A 20,605-nucleotide genomic window follows, 5' to 3' on the forward strand; every position below is an offset into this window, starting at 1 on the left:
AACACTGTTTTACCTGGGTTAAGTGTGTCACTGTCCAACATTCCTCCTTCACAGAAACTTTCCAGCTCCTCAGGTTTGACTTTGTCCCACGGGACATAAGTAACACCCAGTTCAACATCCCAATACTGTTTATAATCTGCCTTTATTCCTTTGTTTAAGGCCCAGGCAATCTATAACCAGTGAAAAATACACAAAGAAAGGAAAAGTGGGTCATAAATCTTCAGAGCTCAGCATTTCCCATCACTCTACTCATCAGGACAAGGCTGCCAGGGAGCAACCTGGATTGCTGCCCCTGGATATTACTTAAGACTCTCCTCGACATGGGATTGATTAGTGGTTATCCTGTCTTCCCACTTTGCCTCAAGACAGAAATCTGAGGCAAATCTCTCCACAGCCAGCACACAACAGAGAAAGAATAAGTTCATCAAGGAGAAGCCTGGCACACTGGGTCCACTTTTCAGAGTTTACAGATGTGGCAACATCGTTTTACAGCACACACCAGGGTAGAACAAGGTGCTAGCTCAGGGTAACACTGAGTCGGACTCTTCAGAGGATGGTTGTCTGTGTGCTCCTCTTTTTCTTTATATTTGTTGATAGTTTTAACAGTTAAATCTAAGAAGAGATAGCAACCCTTAAGTTGTGGAATATCCACATTTCTAATATAAGAAAGTATTTTACTAGAAAACATTATCTTTAAAGCTCCAGTTAAAGCAAGATAGATGTGGTATTGCATGCTATAATCCAGTACTTAGAAGGTGGATGGAGGAGGATCAGGAGTTCAAGCCAGCCTGGTTTATTGAGACCTGTTTCTAAACAATTGTTTAAATAAATAAGCTGGCTAGAGGAATGGCTAAGTGACAGAGTGCTTACCTAGCCTGGTTAAATTCAGCACTTTATTTGGAAAAAAAAAAATCTTATCATTAAGAATTTTACGTTAGCTTGATTCTGCTATATCCACAGATCAGTGCCTTGCTTAGCCACCATCAGAGAAGCTGTTTCTTGCAACTGATGGGAGATAACACAGAGACCCAGAGTCCTAAATGGGAACTGTCATCAAACGCCCCCTCGGGGTTCAGGGAACTATGTGGAAGACTGTAAGAGCCAGAGGGGATCGAAACTCCAAGGAAACAGGACTGGTGCACATATAAAATCAGAGACATGGGGGCGTGTACAGGGTTTGCACCGGTTCAAGCCAGATAGGGTGCCAGCACTGAGGGTGGGAAGTGGACATTGGCTCCCACCTCTAACCAAGAACTCATCTGTAACTGACATCGTCTTACAAAGGAAAATCCTTTTTCAGTAGAGCCTCCCTGGGGATAGTAATTTCCAGGGAGGCCCCATGCCAGTGGACGTCGTACACACTAAACTCAGGTTTATTTTTCTTCCTTTTTTTGGGGGGGTGGGGGGGGTGGGGTAGACTTGGTCTTTGTTGTGCATTTCTGTCTCATTGATCTTTTGCTTGTGTGTTTTGGTTTCTGCATCTGTGGAGTGTGCGATGTTTTCTGTGCTTCCCCTTTGGGTTGTTGCTTATTTTTGAAAGAGAAACAGAGCATAGGTATGGAATTGGTGGTGGGGGTAGGGTCTCGGAGGAGGAAAGCTTGATCAGAATACACTGCATGAAAAAAAAACTTTCTTAATTAAAAAGAAACTAAGGGAATTGTCACATAACATGTGATTGTTTTTCACGAGGCTTTTATGTCTCAAGCTATTCCCAAACAGCAAAATTATAGTTAAAACAAAACAAACAAAAAAACCCCGATGTAATTCTATATTAAACCCTTTTATAAATGGTAAAAATGTACCTTTATGGATTTCTGATTCACTTTGTAGTTTCCCCGGCTCAGTTTCTGCAGGGCACGGTATGCATCTTGCCTATGAACCATAACAATATAGGCACAACCTCTGGGAGGAATCATCTGTCCAAAACATTTCCATGTTACAAAAGGCAATGGCAATAACAAAGAAGACAACACAGATTTCAGCCAGCAGCTGGAGCCCCTTCCCATCAGTGCTTTATAGCCCAGTAAGCGGCCGAGCACTTGCCAAGCATGCACAAAGCTTTAGCCCCCAACACTACCACCGAAAAGACCGACCTGTAGGGTTAAACTCATTGAAGTTGGCAATTCAAGTTTGGTTTTGATTAAGCTGTGCAAATTTTGTTACAGGCTTTTCTAGAAAGATATTTTAACTTAAACATGGCTGTTCAAGAAACGTCAACTACAGAGAATGTTAAGGTGACCAGGAGCAGCACAGCCTGTAACTGCCTTCCACAAACCCATGTACATTCTGCCTCAGAGCTCAAGGCCTCAGTCTCAAAAATGACTGTGCGCATCTTGCTTAGCACCTTTAGGGGAGTAAGTACTCACATTAATTGATTCAATTGGACCAAACTCCTCTAAGAGACTGGCAACATCCTGCTGGGTAGTCCTTTTGTCTAGTTGTCCCACCCACAGTGTGGTACTACAAACTGAAAACAAATCAGTGATGAAAACACTCATTTTAACCCAAGTAGCACAACACATCATTACAAGTCATTACTGCATGACATTACAATGCCCAAAGTTTAAATAGGAAATCCTATTTATAAATTACATGAATTTAAAGAGTTTAGAAAATTAGGTATTTAGAAATTAAACCAGGACACAGAAATTGAAAAAACAATGGTCTTTGTGACTAGACCTAAAAATGCCCATGAACACCCAGGCCCCCACAGCAGTGTCTTGCCTATCACTATCTGCTGGCAAAGCACAGAACAAGGACTTGAACCGAAGTCTCTGTTACTAACCAACCCAGCCTTTAATCTGCGCAGCCATCCACTTCTAACTCGACTTTCTTTATGGTGTCTCCTATGTATGAGTCTCATTTTAAATACATCCTGGTCACTATTATGAATTAAATTGTAATAGTTACTGATTTACAACAAGAATATTTCTACTATACATGTTCTACAAATGATGAAAATCCAGAGGTAACACAAGCTAACCTAGTCTATAAACTGCTAAACCTCTGTCAGAGGGACATAGTTATACCGATGGAAAGGCACCTTCTCGTATAGAAAAGCACCAAATCTGTGCAGCACTATTCAGAATAAAACGTAACCATGACAACAGTGTTTCACTTATGGCTTTGCTAACAGTCATAAAACATCTTAAACCCACAACATGAAAAAGCAGTAACAGGTGTGAAGAAAGGCTCACCACTCACCACTTGCAGTTTCCGCCTTCATCGGAGGGAGGCCTTTTTGTCGCCGTTCCCTCTCTTTTTCTCGATCTCGTCTTTCTTGAGAGCGAGACCGAGGTGAGTGCCGGCGCCTGTCCCTGGATCGGGACCGAGAACGTCTGTGGCGGGATCTCCGAGACCTAGAGCCAGATCTAGATCTTCTCCTTTTTGGTGACCTAATACATTTTCATTAAGGAGATGGGTAGTACAAAGAAAAAAGGGAAAGATGCATACAGTAAGTTGAAAAAAGAAATATAACCAGGTGAGTGAATGTTTGGATCTGTAAGAACTCAGTAACAGGGAATGCATGGATATAATTGAAACAAAATAATATGGCTGGACCACTTACAACTGTACTCTCTGTTTAACATCTCTAACACTACCCCCAGTTCCATCTGTGTGGTTAAGAAGCTGGTCCTCAGGGCTGGAAACACGGCTGCTACTACACCTTCTTCTAAGAATGTCCTCTTCAGCAATTAAAAACACACTTGAACTGTGACACAGCTATGATACTTCCACATCTGTCGGTAACGCTGAACACACAACTTGCACAAAAACCACATACTCACAGGTACTAAACCAACTCAGATGAAATGCAGGTAAGGTGCTTTGGAATTGAAAACATTTTTACTTTTTTGAGTCTTTTTTAAGACAGGGTCTCATGTATTCCAAGCTGGCCTCAAACTTCTGATGCCCGAACACTGGGGTTAAGACATTCGCCAGACCATGCAGTACTTAATGATTGAGCCCAGGGCTTTAGGCACACTAGGCAAGCACTCTACCAACTAACTACAGCACCAGACGGGACTAAAAAACATTACTTTTGATGCCTTCTCCTCACGTACCAAGTGTTATTGTTAACACTGTGAATATCAGAAAAACCTAAAGCTGGTGTGGTGGACATACCTTTAATCCCAGGACCCAGAAGGCAGGGGCAGGTGGACTATTCTGAGTTCAAGGCCAGCCTGATCTACATACTGAGTTCCATGCCAGTCAGGGCTACACAGTGAGACTCAAAACAAAACCAAAAAAAACCCAAAAAAACCACCAGTGCAATCGACTCTTCTGTCTTCCTCAGACACAGAGCTGCAGCCTTCCTGTAAGTTACCTGGATGCTGACCTAGATCTTGACTTTCTGCTCTCAGGTGCGTGCCGCTTAACCTCTGGGATACAAGGCTGTTCTACTTCCATTTCCTTAAAAAAGAAAAATAAATAAAAATATCAGAAAACGAGGACTCTGTAAATCATAAGGACAAGAGGCCAAAATCTTAGAAATACTAACTTTCTGGTTGGACCAAACAATGACTAGCCACCACTGGAAGAAAAAGAAAATCTTTTGTATGGTATGCAAACCCAGGGGGAGCGTTCTACTTCTGGAAGTCTCTCGGTATAAATTACACTTTTAACAAAGCACCATAAAACACAGTCAACTAGGCTCTGGTTGAATCTATACACACTAGCTTTAATCCTCACAGTTGATAGTATTGTGTGGACCTTCCACACAATTCTTAGAACAAAGAATTAATGAGTGCCCAAAGATCTTCAACATATTGAAAAATTGAAACAGCAGGCAGAGAAGAAGGAATGTGCATATAAATCAACCCAAGAAACTATTACCTGCTGATGTGGCTTTTGTGAAAGAGGCTCATTTTGTGGCTGAAAAGTAGATTGGAAAGTTGGTTGTACTGGTGGAGTTGGAGGAATCCCAGGCTGAGGCATCCCAGGTTGGGCCATCCCAGGCTGAGGCATCCCAGGCTGAGCCATTCCAGGCTGAGGCATCCCAGGTTGGGCCATCCCAGGCTGAGGCATCCCAGGTTGGGCCATCCCAGGCTGAGGCATCCCAGGTTGGGCCATCCCAGGCTGAGGCATCCCAGGTTGGGCCATCCCAGGTTGAGGCATGGGAGGAAATGGAGGTGCAGAGAGAAGCCCAAAGCCTGGCATCTGTCCATTAGGAGGAAGTGGAACCTTTCATTTTAAAGAAGAATTAAATCTATGTTAAGTAACAGTAATCAAAAATAATTTTGAAAAGTTATTTTATATAAGAAAGAAAAGCTACTGATTTCTGTATGTGTAACTTTTCTCCAAATCATCATCACATATTCAAGTGTGACTCAGATGGCAGGTTTACAACTCAGTGTTCAACAATGATTCAAGACACAGCTTTATTTACCCAAGGTAGCAATATGACAGTGTAGCCTTAGCCAGAGGTACTTGATCACAAATCATCTTCCTTCAACTTTTTAACAGTAATTAAGCTTTTATACTAAAAGGGAAAATGGCTGCCATTTCTAGATTCCTGGAAAACAAAGTATTTTGTTTGCTAGGCATGATGGTGCTCACCTGAGTGTCGTAAGTTAAAGAGTAGGCTGGTCTACAAACGGAATTCTAGGACAGACAGAACTATACACAGTAAGACCTTATCTCAGAAACAAGCTCAAAACAAAACAACAAGCAAAAATTAAAATGGTCTTACAGTATAACCCAGGCTGGCCTGAAACATACAATCCTTCTGTCTCAGTTCCTCAAATCCTGGGACCGTGTGATAACACCATACCTAACTATGTGTGAAATTTAAAAAAAAATCTAAATAAAAGTCACAATGTAATAGCAAAGCACAATCTGCCATTTCTGCATGTACAATGCCAACACCAATACAACTAATCATGTCCCAAAATAGCTTTCTATAAGTATTTAGAAATTGTCAGTAGAGCTGGGCCATGGTGGCGCATGCCTTTAATCCCAGCACTTGGGAGGCAGAGGCAGGTAAACCTCTGTGAGTCTGAGGCCAGCTTCGACTACATAGTGAGTTCCAGGACAGTCAGGAATGTTACACAAAGAAATCCTGTCTTGAAAAATTAACCAACCAACAAAAAGAAATTGGTGGTAATACATGTCTAATATCTGGCGGTATGTTCATGTGTTTTCATTATTTAAACAGGCCTCCTCAATAAGCCATTAAAATCACAGTACCAACTATATGTCATCAAATGAAAGAATGACCTGGAAATAATACAGACAAAAAAACTCGCAGTCTAAGGATGTATCTGGACACCCTTTTCATAGGCTATAAAGCAATGTTTCCCAAGGCTGGTTATATATGAAAATCATTGTAGTATTAAAAATCAAACAAGCTGGGCGGTGGTGACGCATGTCTTTAATCCCTGCACTCGGGAGGCAGAGGCAGGCGGATTTCTGTGAGTTCAAGGCCAGCCTGGTCTACAAAATGAGTTCCAGGAAAGGAGAAAGCTACACAGAGAAACCCTGTCTCGGGGGAAAAAACAAAATTAAAACAAAACTCCCTAGATTATCTGGAATGATTATAGTGTGTGGGGGGGGCGCAGGCTCTGTGTCTTTAAAGCCCCCACCCCATCCCTAATTTAGGTTCACAGCAAAGTGAGCTTACAGTATGTAGCAAAATAAATCTGATGACCCAACCCCTATTCTCTAACTCTCCAGTATGCTATATATATTTTTGTTGCATAATTCAAACTATCTATATTACCCACACCAAGCTTGAAAGCCCTTTACAGTAGCCAATCATCACAGCACAAACAGGAAAGAGACCTTCCAGCAAAGGAAATAGCTGTATGACTAAGGAGTGTCTTTAAATAAAGAGAACTGTAATATCACTGAACTATTCTAACTAAAATATCTATTGTTATTAGATGAACATGTTATATTTATAAACTTGTAATTAAGATAAAAAGCAACTCAAAATAGTTGTCATTCCACAGCTCTCATTGGAGCTGCAGTTCTCTTAGCAAATTACACAGTAACAACAGTGCTCAGAGGTACAAACAGGTCTCTGAGAACAGATCTTGAGTTCACAAAACTCAAGACAAGAAAAATGTCCGTACCTGATGGTGCACTGTATCCTGTTGCATTCCCATCATCCGAGGTGGAAACTGATCCATATTTGGATGCTGTGTGTAGGCTGGCTGCTGCAAGCTGTCCCCAGGATAGCCACTAAAATAAGGTGAGTACTTTTATTACTCATTCAAAAGCACGTAAGACTCTTAGTCACATTTACATTGCAGATTGCCACTAAGGAGTCCCAGGTAATCAACAAATATTAATCCAACATAAAAGCCACATTTAAAATTCTAAATTCTGAAAAGGATACAAATTCTCTTAATATAATTTCACAGAAGAAAGACCCCACAGAAATGTGTTTTAATCCTGATTGTTGCTTAGGGTATGCTCTCTAACTGTTACAACTATCAAGGAGTGAAGAAGGAACTCACAATGGCACCTGTGGAGGAGGGGGAGAGGTGGCAGAGGGTGCGGCCACAGCAGGAGCAACAGCAGGTGTGGCCACAGCGGGTGCAGGAGTGGCAGCAGCAGGGGCTGCAGCAGTGACAGTCGCATCCTCTTTCTTTGCGTCTTCCAAAGCTTCAGGCTCATCATCATAATCAAATCTATCAAGCAGCTTCTGTAACGTGTACAGCAATGCTCCACTTAAAATACAGACAGTCACCAAACCAGAAACACTACATCAGCTACAACCCTACCATGCTGTGCACACCTTTCTTTTTCTCCTGCATGTCCTGGGGAGCTTGGTCCAGAGATAGACAATTTTGACATAAACACCACGTTAGAAAAGATACAACTTTAAATTCTACTTTCCTTCTCCAATTACAAAAGCTGTATTTTCTTTCTGAATATTATCTACTTATTTCATCATAAATTTAGCAGTACACTTATGTATCTAAAATATCCATTTGCTTAGACTGAAGCTTCTAGACTCTGTGTACATGCAAACAGGTGTGTGCTTCCAGGCAGCTAGCCATGTATCTCCACAGGCTGCCTGGCCAAGAATATGCGAATATAATGAAAGGAAAAACTATGGTGCAGCTGTTTACTTGAGTAGCTTCCTTCTCAAAACTTTACAGCTTACACCAATTACCAGAAACTTTCATTAACAACAAGCAACAAAGGCTGGAGAAATGGCTCAGTGGTTAAGAGCACTACTGACTGCTCTTCCAGAGGCCCCAGGTTCAATTCTCAGCACCCACATGGCAGCTGACAACTGTCTGTAACTCCAAGATCTGACGCCCTCACACAGACATACATACATGCAAGCAAAACATCAATGCCCATAAAATAAAAATAATTTAAAAATAAAATATCCAAATAATCCACAAGTTCTAGAATAAAAATTAAAAATAAAAATAATAGTATTTTAAGATAAAAAGTTAAAAATAACAGTAAAATTAAACTAAGTTTACATTTAAAATAAACCTTATTAGGCCAGGGTGATGGTCAAGCAGGTAAACTGCCTGTCATGCAAGCTCGACACCTTTGAGAGCCATCCTTGGAAACCACCCAAAGTGGGGGAGGGGGGGACTCCATGAAACTGTCCTCTGACCTCCATCCACATGTATATCATGGCATACATACATCACTCCCACACATTGTAACTTACAAAAAAATTAACCTTATTAAAAAGAGGAAATGCAATACACTGAACAGTTAGTTATATTTTGTAATCATAAAAAACCTGCAATATAGATCTATTTTTTGATATAGACAAGGAACTCAAGGCTCAGGAGGTTAAGAAACATAAAGCAGACCACAGCTGGTGAACGCTGAATCACGGGTGGACACTGGTCTTTTATACTTTAAATGCCTGTGCTCAGGCTCCAATGTGCACACTTTTCTTTCCAGCTCTGCCTCCTGTGCTCACGGTCTCCACATGAGTTCCTAACTCATGTTTTCTGTTCTGTTCTGCCTCCAAACACTGGTGTACTTTATGAACAGACTTCTAAGGAACGAATGTAAGGGCTTTCTTGAGACAACATGGTACACAGAACTAAACCAAGTGGAAAGAGTATTGGACATAGCAAATTTCTTTATAAAAGAACTAGTGTTTTCTGAATATAATCTATACTTCAGGTACTTTACAGTTTGGCATAAACTAACTTATAGTACAAGATACATTTAAGTTTTAATATTCATACATATTGATCTGGAAAAAGACTTGAATAAATTATAGAATCTCTATAGTTTATCAAAAAAATTAATTTTCGATGATTTAGAGGAAATGGAAGATGTAGGAAGATCTGAATAAAAGTGCTCCCAGCGCCTAGTTGAAAACAGATTTTAGTCAAACGAAAGAGTACAGAACACACACACACACACCCATACCTCCAGGCCCAGCAGAGAATTCCTTTTGCAAACTTGATGGAACTAACAACTACATCAGGTAAACAGCAAGATAAGGATGCCCACCGCTATGGTCTTTATTCAGTGTTTCCTACCGCTGGTGTAAGAAGAAAAGTAACAGGAGTAGATGCTGAAGAGTGTCAAATTCAGTACTACCTAGAAATCCCAAGAGAACCACCTAGAAAACTAAGCACCCAATACTGTAACCAGTTACAATGTGAGATAAACATCAGCCTTTTCTCTATGGCATTATTAACCAAATTAAAAGTGCTAAGAAACATTAAAAAAAGACTAGGAAAATCCAAGGATCAATGAAACAAGGAAGTATGTAAGGCCTATAGAAAAGAAAACCACCAAAACATTTTAGCTTACTATGGAGATTCTGTAGCAGTAAACCCAAGATGCATTTATGGTTACTGTCCACCCAACAAGCATGTTTTGATAGGTAATGTATGTTAACTTGGATATCTAATACAGGGACCAGTTATAAGGTCCAATGTAGTACAGATGTTACTGTGAAGGTGAACTATTATATATCACATTGTCACTTAATCAGCAGACCTGGAGTATAGCAGGTTATCATCCTTGACAAGCAAGTGGGCTCTGGACTCGACCTTACCAACAAGAACTGGGATGTCCTGAAGAAGCTTCTGGGACGCCACAGCATAGAAACTCCAGCTGAATTTCGACTATGCTACTCCTCGGAATATTCTCAGGCAGATCTGCATTGTTAATTTTTACAAGGATTTACAGCCTACTCATCTGCCTGAAAAAACTTCAAAATGTGCTGACTTTCTACAGTACACAAACTAACGCAAGCCAAACTCCACATGGCTGCAGGGACAGCTCAGCAGTTGAGAGCACTGGCTGCTCTTCCAGAGGACCCAGTTCAGTTCCCAGCACCCACATATTGGCTCACAGCCCTCTGTAACTCCAGTTCCAGGGAATTGGATGCCTTCTCTGACCTCCACAGGCATCAGGCATGCACATGGTTCACACTATACATTCAGGCAAAACATTTAGACACATAAAATAAATCTAAGAAAAATCTTCCCATCCAATCATCCACTGATCACAGATGCCACTTATGGCTTATCTGAAGAACCTATACATAAGACCATGAAGAGCCCAAGTAAGCCTGAGAAAGAATTAAGCAGAGGGACATTTGGAAGTAAAGTACGTATACATGTGCTGGGTGGTCAGGTACTAGCATGGGCTAAGACCCTGAGTTCAATTCCTAGCACCAGATATATAGCTCTTTCACTGTTAAGATGCAGAAATTGTGTGACAAGACAGTGTCAAACAAAAACAAAAACAAACAAACAAAAACCCACTTAAAAACCAAAACAGAAGGACCAGAGAGACGAACACTGGATACAGAAGTAGACAACTATTTGAAGAATACAGACCCCCCCCTTTTTTTTTTTGGAGGGTGGGGGCAGGTGGGTAATAAAAAACAGGGAGATTTCCAAATGAAAAGCACACAGGAACTTATGTTCACTTGTACATGGAAATAGACCTGTAAGCATACAAACACATCTTTTCAAAGCACTGTGGAATAGCTTCCTTTTGCTTTATAACTCTGTATTCTCTTTCCCCTACAAATATATATTCCTTATTCGTGTGTGTGTGTGTGTGTGTGTGTGTGTGTGTGTGTGTGCGCGTGCGCGCACACTCCAGGTATATGCTGGGTGACCAGCATGCACCCCGCAGCTTTACATGGACACGGCCGGGGATGTGCCCTCAGGTCATCGCTCCTGCACAGCAAGCACTTTACTGACTACACCATCTCTCTAGCCCTGTTCATTCCTTTTTTACTCAAAATCTAATCCAGTCTTTCTTAAAATCAGTAGCAACTTATTAATCATTAAGCTAAAATAATGAAAACTGGCATTTACCTACCACACTGATTATTGGTGATAAAATTTTTATATCTTATGTTAGAAAGAATCAAATTTTAGAGATCATGATATCAAACATGTCATTTAATGCTACGATTTTCAAACTATTTTTTTTTTTAATTATAAAACTGGAAAAGGAAATTTTTAAATAGTCCTAACCCTAACAAAAACACAAGAGACCAAAGTCGAGCTGTCTGGGTTGAAGCCCACAGCACACTCACACCCTGGTAACAGTATCTAAACCATGCCTGGTAAGTTCCACCCTGAGATGCTCCCAGGGGTTTCTCCCCTCCCCTTGCTTCCTGTCCACTTTAAACTGAAGAGGTTCATCTGCCGCGTGGTCGTGCTGCAGACACGGATTCAACTCTCGGACACCAGGAACCCAAATTCACCTTCCCTGTTTCAATTGTTCTCTTGGGTATTTGGTCACAGTCACACAGAAACAGAGCTCCTAAGGATGGCAAGGTCCACTGAGTAAGCAGAGATTCTGGGGTCACCCCAGGACTCCTGTCCCAGACATGATAACTACAGTTATCACAGCATCAGCAAATGTCTATCAGTAGCAAAATAGATAACCTGAGGTCGCCATCTACTGGAATCTTAATAACCATTCACACTGAATGGACACAGACCTAACAATAAAGACCAGAACAAAAGCTCAGACCCGTAGTATATTACTTCTGGAAAACATACACCAAAACACGACAGCATCCTCGCTAGGTACGAGTCGGCTAGTGAAGAATTTCCTTCTCTTCACTTTTCTTTATTCTGTAAACTTGTTTACAGCAAGTCTGCATGACACGTATAACCAGGAAAAACACATTTTGATATTGAGGAGAAAAACTCATCAAACCACAAACGAACAATCAGAGAAGCTGCAGATGCAGAGAGCCCACAATGCATATGGGTAAGACAGACAGTGGGGCGATGTGAGAGAAGCGTACCTTGTCAAATGCAGTTTTTTGTTCAGGTGGGGGGAAAGCAGCGTTTTGCTCAGGTGGTTGTGTAGGAGCTGTCTTTAACTGAGCTGTGATAGCCTGAACCTGAGCCATCACAGCATTGTCAAGGGCGGGAGACTGTGGTTTTGGAGGTTGTTGAAAAGTCTGAAGGATCTGCTGAAGCTTAAAGAATGGGAAAACTGATAAACCACACAACAAAGCATCATCATCAAAGTTACTTTACTAAAAAGAAAAGACTCTCAGAGTGACTGAAATAGCATAGGCGGAAAGTATACTGGGCAGAGCCCACCTTTCATCATGGCTTCATTTGTGAATGAACATTACAATGTACTGATTACAGTTAAAAATGCATGCTGACAATCCCAAAGATACAAACAAGCTCAAAGAAAAGAGAAAACACATGGAATTGTAACAGCAAGTTTTCTAGAAATACAGAACATTTCACTCCATATAATCTGAGTCAGTCAGAACTACTAGAAATGTGAGCAACAACGCCTGCCACCTTATCATTGCCTTATTTCCACATTCACATTTCCCTCATTAGCTCTAACTCCTTACATTTGCTTCCTAGTGAAGGCTACTCTGGTGGAAGACATTTTCTCCCATCAAGGAGCGTAGGAAGGAGAAACGGGAAACAACGCCAACAGAACCTAGCTCTGCAAACCATTTGCTCATTCAGCAGCTTACCTGTTGGCCTTGAGTTGTCTGAAACAGTTGAGCCACAGCAGCAAAGGCGTCAGAGCTGGGCAACTGTGGCACGGTAGGCATGGAGTTTGTGGGAGCTTGTGCAAGTTCAGAAGAGGCTTTTACTGGGGGTGGAGGGGAGCCTAAAAAGCAAAGGGCATTAGGCCTCAAAAAAAATTCAACACACACCCCGACCCCCACCCGTTTAAAACACCTTCAAGTTTTGCTGCTAAAACAAAATTCTGTCCAGTTTAACTTGTAAGATATATACTATATATAAGAAGTGACAAAGGGCACATTCCCATTTGAAGTAAGAATTATAAGAAAACTGCCTTCCAAATGCACATTCAAGTTTCCTTCCTATGGGAAAGTTCTACCAACACAGAAACAAAACCTTTCATGTAGACAAACTCAATTCTCTTTAAACTTTTCTTTTGTTGAAAGAAAGAAAGAAAGAAAGAAAGAAAGAAAGAAAGAAAGAAAGAAAGAAAGAAAGAAAGAAAGAAAGAAAGAAAGTCAAGTTTTTTTCATTCAATCTAGTCTGACTATGGTTTTCCTACCAACTCCTCCAAGGTCCTCCCTCCCTCCCCTCTCTGAATCGACCCCCTTTCTGTCTCTCATTAGAAAACAAACAGGCAGCTGGGCGGTGGTGGCGCACGCCTTTAATCCCAGCACTCGGGAGGCAGAGCCAGGTGGATCTCTGTGAGTTCGAGGCCAGCCTGGGCTACCAAGTGAGTTCCAGGAGAGGTGCAAAGCTACACAGAGAAACCCTGTCTCGAAAAACCAAAAAAAAAAAGAAAACAGCCGGGCGGTGGTGGCGCACGCCTTTAATCCCAGCACTCGGGAGGCAAAGCCAGGCGGATCTCTGTGAGTTCGAGGCCAGCCTGGTCTCCAAAGCGAGTTCCAGGAAAGGCGCAAAGCTACACAGAGAAACCCTGTCTCGAAAAAACCAAAAAAAAAAAAAAAAAAAAAAAAAAAAAAAAGAAAACAAACAGGCATATAAAGAATAAAAATAGAACATGATAAAGACAAAAACCAACCAACCAGAACAGGACAAACAAACAGAAGAAAGAGCCAGAGAGGCCAGTGCACTCTCAGGAACCTGTCTTGTGATCAGACACGCCACTGTACCTTCATTGTTGGTAACATTTTCTGCTACTGGAACAGCATTACTGGTTCCTGCTGCCATGTCCAAAAGAGGTTGAATAATTTCAATTTTGAATACTCCATTTTTTTGCCAAAGATTTAGCACACGAACTATTTTACTCTGTTATATGCAAGAAAAATGAACATACAATAAATATTTATAGAAATAGCTTATCATATCTGATTTTAAAGAGAAACCATTACTGTTTCATTGGGGGGAAAAAATCGATCAAAATCATTACCTAGTTTAACAACTCAAATTAACCTTTCCTCAGTGGTATAATCTAATGAAAGAAACACAGACAGACTATATACCTAGTAAATAAAAAAAAGTTATTATTTGATTATCACTGTTCTTTACTAAGAGTTACAAAGAAAAACACTGACAAAACTCAATTATCGGCCGGGCGGTGGTGGCGCACGCCTTTAATCCCAGCACTCGGGAGGCAGAGCCAGGCGGATCTCTGTGAGTTCGAGGCCAGCCTGGGCTACCAAGTGAGTTCCAGGAAAGGCGCAAAACTACAGAGAAACCCTGTCTCGAAAAACCAAAAAAAAAAAAAAAAAAACAAAAAAAAAACCCCTCAATTATCTTAGAAAAATTAATGAACAATTTCTTCGGGATGATCAAGGCAGTTAACCACTATCTGCATGTGGTCGCACATGCTTGTAACACCAGCACTCAAAAAAGAAGACTGCAAATATGAGGCCCAATACCCTAGCACAAAATACAAATGAAAACAATGCAGTTTTTAAGAAATTGGCTGATAACAGGAAAAAGATGTTTTGTGGCCAAGTAAGTGTGAAGGAGATCCAAACAAAATTGTGTTATTCATGGGTCCAGGGATTTTATTCTATAAAATTATGCTTCAAGAGTCTAAGAATATACACAGAGACTCGGCAATGCCACAGTGTTTCTATGAATGTCAACTGTTTCCATTCTCATTACTGAGTATTGTATCCATGAGTCCATGCCGAGAGAATGGGCCAGAGTTATGGCAGAGGGAAGAGACCATCTAAACTGTAAAGGGGGCAACTTAACCCTTCACACCTCGGAAAAGGGCTAGTAAACTGTCCCACAACTAAACCTACATATCTGCTGGCCTTTACCTTAGGGTTTCCTTTGGATCTTAATTCTAACACAGCAACACGGGAGGAGAAATAAGCATCCTTTCTCTCTGATGTGGTCAAACTGCAAATAAACCTCATTTCTTGAGGAAGTCAGGGAAACCAAAGCAGCAGGTTATGAGAGCATTCATTCATTAATACTGCTGTGCAGTTCCCACCTACTGAGAGAGCACTATGTGTGACTGTCAGGTTCCTTCTTTCTTTCTACAGTTCACTGTGAAACTGTGTGTGTGTGTGTGTGTGTGTGTGTGTGTGTGTGTGTGCGTGCGCGCGCGCGCGTGTGCGTGTGTGTTGCAGTCTTATTGCAGATTAGTATCACTTACGTTCCTGCATGGTGGGAAGAACAATTCTGGGCCTTTTAAAATAGCAACAAACTGAGGCGGTCATTTCTCTGCACAGCGCTCTTCACCGTCCAAGTGCATCTTTGTAGCTCAGGCTTGGTGTCACTAGCTATCTTCCTGCAGATACCGCTAAGTGCTGAGAGGCCACCATGCCCAGCTACTCATATATATATATATATATTTTTTTTTAAAGATAATGCCTCCTCTACAAACCCTTTGGCTTCTTTTAATTGGGGTAAGAACATTTAACACGAACCATACCTTGTCTAGAAATACAGAGCTGTTCATTTGAAGTACCAAGTGTGGCAGATCTCAGAACTTCACCTTGCCTAACTGAAACTTTGGACCCACCACTAAGCAACTCCTCACACCCCAGCACTCCCCAGCACTCACTGCTCTGCTGAGATTCTCTAACTCTGGTTCTTTCTACAATCCAACATTAGAAAAGCCCTTGTGCAGACGCCAGGTGAACCTGCCATTTCACAAGGAAGCCAGACTAGAAGTGACCACTGCAGAGAAACTAAAGACTAGAGAGCTTACTACACGAAGATAGTATTTAATAACATGAATCTAAACACATAAAAATACACACAGCAAGAACACAAAACTTCACAAGTTATTAACTATACCTTATCTTCAGATGGACAAAGATACAAATATTGGAATGTAGCAGTTATATTTTTAGAGAATCTTGGCCCAAAAACATCTTTATCAGTTCCAAACTGATGACGAGACTGTCTCACAATGGAATCAATGACATATAATCCTGGAACCTTGTATTCTGGTTTACACTGCAAGGATAAAGACACAATGTTAATATAAGAAAAGTAAACCCCTGAGTGTGGTGGCACACACCTTTAACCCCAGCATCCCTGAGGCAGAGACAGGTGGATCTCTATGAAACCCAGTTTGCTCTATCTAGTGAGTTCCAGGCCATCCGGGCTACAAAGCAAAATGCTGAGGCCCCCCCGACCCCCAACAGAGAAATCCAAAGCAAATCTGATACCCATTATCTCGTGAGTATGCAGCTCTACACAGCCATTGTCCACTATGTAGAAAAGCCACCTAACTGGCTGTCAAACTTCAAGTCTGTGAGAACACTTACATTCTTTGATATCTCAGTCTCCAAAGACTTTCCCCCAGATCCTTGACTTCCTCTCTGAAACTTTCCAGAGGCCATTACCAACCCACGTTCCTACAAATTCAGTTGTTATGAGTCTCTGATTAAATAATTTCCACCTTTTGAAATTACTAAAAAATACTTTTAAACATGCTAGGTTTTACCAGAGAAATAAAGTGTAAAAGGAAAGGCCATTTGGGTCTATAAACTGGGCGAAAGAAAAACAAAACACTAGCGAAAAAAGGCCTAACCCTTCACAGAAGACAATTCAGCAACAAAAACAAAGCCTTCTTTGACCTTAAGGGTTTATGCTAAGGAAAACCATATGCATGGACATTTTCCTTTAAGGTTAGCACCTTCAATGAGGAATAACAATGAGCAATGAGTGGCTAAGGAAATCATAGTAACAACCACACCAAGGGTTCTTTTGTAGATGTTTATAATATATTCAGTAGGAAAGGCAAGCCAACAACAGGTAGTGTGCCCATTTTCCTTAGAAAGAAACCTCAGTAGATTCAGAGCACATGCATGGTAACAGGAGGCAGAAGCACACACGCACTCCATGTTCTCCCCATTGACTTCTCTGCCTTTTGATCTGCTGCTACAAGAAGCTTCTGACTGACAAAACTACTAGGGACTTCACGGCCCAAAGGCAGTCAGTGGATTAAGATGTCTAAGATCCCTCAGTTCTCTACTGAGAAAGACACGCTAACTACACACGTTAAGACAACACACCACCGTTCACGATGGCAACAGGGAAGAGTCAGGAAGTTCATCTGAAAAACTCACAGGAGAATTGATGCCAACAGAGTGGATGGGGCAAAGGGCATGGAACAGGCAGGACCTCAGGCTTGGGGAAGGTCCCAACACAAAGACAACCAACTCTGTTGTCAGCTAGGGCAGAAGCTGAACGCAAAACTTTTCGTCAATATTCAATCAATGTCAGTAAAATGAAAACTTACCTTGTAAAACTTCTGTGTTTAAAAAAATTCAGTAACTTTTGTTTTTCAAGACAGAGTTTTTCTGTAGGTTTGGAGCCTGTTCTGTATCTCGCTCTGTAGACCAGGCTGGCCTTGAACTCAGAGAGATCCACCTGGCTCTGCCTTCTGAGTGCTGGGATTAAAGGCGTGAGCCACCACCGCCGCCCAGGTCAGTAACTGTTTTTTAAAACCATTTATTTTTCATGTAAGAGTGTTCTGTCTGTGCGTCTGTATGTGTACCATGTGCAAGTCTGGTACCCAAAGAGGCCAAAAGAATGCCTAGGATTCCCTGAAACTGGAGTTACAAAAGAATGTGAGCACCACGTGGGTGTTAGGGAGTGAACCTAGGTCTTCTGGAAGAGCCTCCAGTGTTCTTACCTTGTTGAGCAATGGCTCCAACCCCAGAAACTACTTTTTTCTAGAGTGTTTTTAGAAGCATAGATCCAATTCCAGTTCACACATGTAAATACATAGCATAAGTAAACACGGTAATAATGAAAGAGTTACCTTTTTGATGAACTTCTCTACTATCTGAACAACATGCTTATAGAGCTGAAAAAGAACAGAAAGTCACAGCCAGTTTATACATTTCTACATTTCTTACAATCAGTGAAAGCACTCAAAGCCTTGACATTTTTAACCGGCAATTAACTCAAAGAGCAGTCAGAAACAGTTCAAAATCAACAAATGCAAAAAAACCTTGAGAAAGGGATTAATCAAAACAAAAACCACACACTCCTTTCCCAGGAGAACGTACTTTCTTAACCAACCTTCACGAAACAAGGTATCAGGCTATCAGGACATGGTAGAGAACAGAACCAAAATGAAGTCATAACATTCCTAAATTGTGCCATTGACTAAAATGTGATCCTGGGTAACATACTTGAGTTCCCAAAGCCCAAGTTTTGACTTTTTTTTCTCATAAGAAGACAGTATCTCACAGCTGGTTTATAAGGATTGAAATAGTATTGTCACAAACCTCCAGCAAAACTTAATTCACAAAATAAACTCTGATGCTAATAATATTTTAAATAGCCAGGCACACGCCTTTAATCCCAGCACTCAGGAGGCAGAGCCAGGCCTGTGAGTTCGAGGCCAGCCTGGTCTACAGAGATCCAGGACAGGCACCAAAACTACATGGAGGAAGAAAAAAAAAAAAAAAACCCAATAAATAAATAAAATTTTAGGTGATTCAAAAGCAGAGCTGGCAAGATGGCTGAGTGGGTTAGGGTGTTTCTTACAGAAGCCTGGCCAACTAAACTGGATCCACAGAACCCACATCAAGGTGGAAGATGAGAACTGACTCCATAAGGCAGGCTTTGAACTTTCACATGTCACACCCCTCACCCGTCAATAATAATTAAAGATTTATTCTCACCTTAATAGCTTTGATAGCAGCTTTAGTAATCAGAATCATCTTGGCTCTAGAGATGGGAGGTTTCATATCCATAAGTGAAAAAAGCTTTAAAAAAAAAAAAGAAATAAAGGTAAATTCAAGGGTCAATTCCCCTTGTTTTACAAAGATATTTATATCCATTGGCCAAGAGAACAACAAATCTTTGTAACTAAAATTTGTCAAATTGGCTACATATCCAACATCAACTTTTCTATACACCTGTATCATCACGTAGAAAAAAAAAAAATCAATCGAGAGGATCACATTAAAAAGAAAAAAAAGTATGAATACAGAGGCAAAAACATTTAAAAAGTTACAAAATCAGTCTTTCACAAAACTAAAAACCGTGAGGAGAAACGACACAGCTCCTCCTGGATGGAGTGTGGCAACAGTGTGATTTTATCAATGTTTAATTTCAGGTCCAAATCTTACTGAGGCTTTAAAGGACTTTCAATAACCTTAAGGTCATTTAGATAAACATGTAAAAAAGTCAAGCAACAGATTTAAAATGCCATTATGAAGAAAGATCCAAATATCTGTGATGCTAATGTTCAAAATTTCTTCATTTAAAACCCAGCCCACAACTCATAGCCAGACCTAAGTTTAATGAATCTTTACAGCAAGCAATCAGGTAATCTCTTGATGCCAAAACACACAATATTCTTTCCCCAAAAAATAAGTCCAACTAAGATATTAATAATCAGGGTCCGAGAAGGTTATAAATATAAAATCCTGAAATTAAGCACTGAGGAGATTAGGTCTGGATGTGACAGTGAACCTTTAATCTCCTCGGTAGTTGGGTAGTTGGGAGGCAGAGGTAGACAGATCTCTCTGAGCTCCAGGTCAGCCAGGGATACGGAGGGTCCCTGTCCCTGGGGAGATGGTTTGGCAGCACAAGGGCAGAAGGTGCTGTATGGTGGTTTGTCCTTGTAACCTCAGGCTGGAAGAAGCCAGGCAGACCGGAGGTGCATGACACTTGAGGCTGTCCTCTACACACACACACACACACACACACACACACACACACACACACACACGCCCACGTGCACTCACTCACTCACTCACGCATGCACGATGCACTCAACTTTTAGGCAACACTCACCTTCAGGGGTTTCTGAGCCATCTCCATTTCCTCCCAGCTAACTAATGTCTCAAGTGTACCATACTGACTAGATAATACAGCATGTCTAAAAGACGAGTCTCTTCCTAGGGAAAGCAGCCCTATCTGGCAGCATAGCCTAAAAAGTTACAATTTCATAGCTCTTTAAAACTAGGGACAGTTTACACCTACACATACAAAAGGCATGGGGGGGGGCGTGCAACAATGTAGGAACCAGATACTCTAAGCAGAAAAAGCTCAAAATTGTCTATAAATGTTAAGAAAATTGGAGAAACTACTTAAGGTATTATGTACAAATTCATTTTCTGAGGAGATTCTAAAAGACACCAATTCTTTATTATTTCCCGAGCAGTAAGAGGCACATTGCTCTTCGAGGAGATCTGAGTTTGGTTCCCAGCACCTAGGGTGGGTGGCTCACCAGTCTATAACTCTAGCTCCAGGAGATCTAA

General features: G+C 41.1%; 1 protein-coding gene across 4 annotated transcripts in view; it reads right to left on the minus strand.

Moving 5' to 3' along the window:
- Scaf4 (SR-related CTD associated factor 4) overlaps positions 1-20,605 on the minus strand; it is a 61,628-nt gene that overhangs the window by 17,019 nt on the left and 24,004 nt on the right. For 2 of the 4 annotated variants that reach the window (XM_052741108.1, XM_052741106.1), the window contains exons 2-15: positions 19,019-19,102; positions 18,148-18,192; positions 16,170-16,331; positions 14,060-14,195; positions 12,932-13,071; positions 12,230-12,406; positions 7,464-7,651; positions 7,077-7,185; positions 4,837-5,184; positions 4,340-4,413; positions 3,205-3,395; positions 2,367-2,467; positions 1,803-1,916; positions 14-170 (exon numbers count right to left, since the gene is read on the minus strand). In XM_052741108.1, coding sequence (XP_052597068.1) covers positions 14-170; positions 1,803-1,916; positions 2,367-2,467; positions 3,205-3,395; positions 4,340-4,413; positions 4,837-5,184; positions 7,077-7,185; positions 7,464-7,651; positions 12,230-12,406; positions 12,932-13,071; positions 14,060-14,195; positions 16,170-16,331; positions 18,148-18,192; positions 19,019-19,102 — 2,026 coding nt within the window. Of the gene's footprint in view, positions 1-13; positions 171-1,802; positions 1,917-2,366; positions 2,468-3,204; positions 3,396-4,327; positions 4,414-4,836; positions 5,185-7,076; positions 7,186-7,463; positions 7,652-12,229; positions 12,407-12,931; positions 13,072-14,059; positions 14,196-16,169; positions 16,332-18,147; positions 18,193-19,018; positions 19,103-20,605 lie in introns of all 4 variants that reach the window. The other 2 variants (XM_052741107.1, XM_052741105.1) reach the window with 1 other exon arrangement.

The sequence above is a fragment of the Peromyscus californicus genome, unplaced genomic scaffold, assembly GCF_007827085.1.
Source record: "Peromyscus californicus insignis strain IS unplaced genomic scaffold, ASM782708v3 Scaffold_16__1_contigs__length_79575227, whole genome shotgun sequence".
NCBI lineage: Eukaryota > Metazoa > Chordata > Mammalia > Rodentia > Cricetidae > Peromyscus > Peromyscus californicus.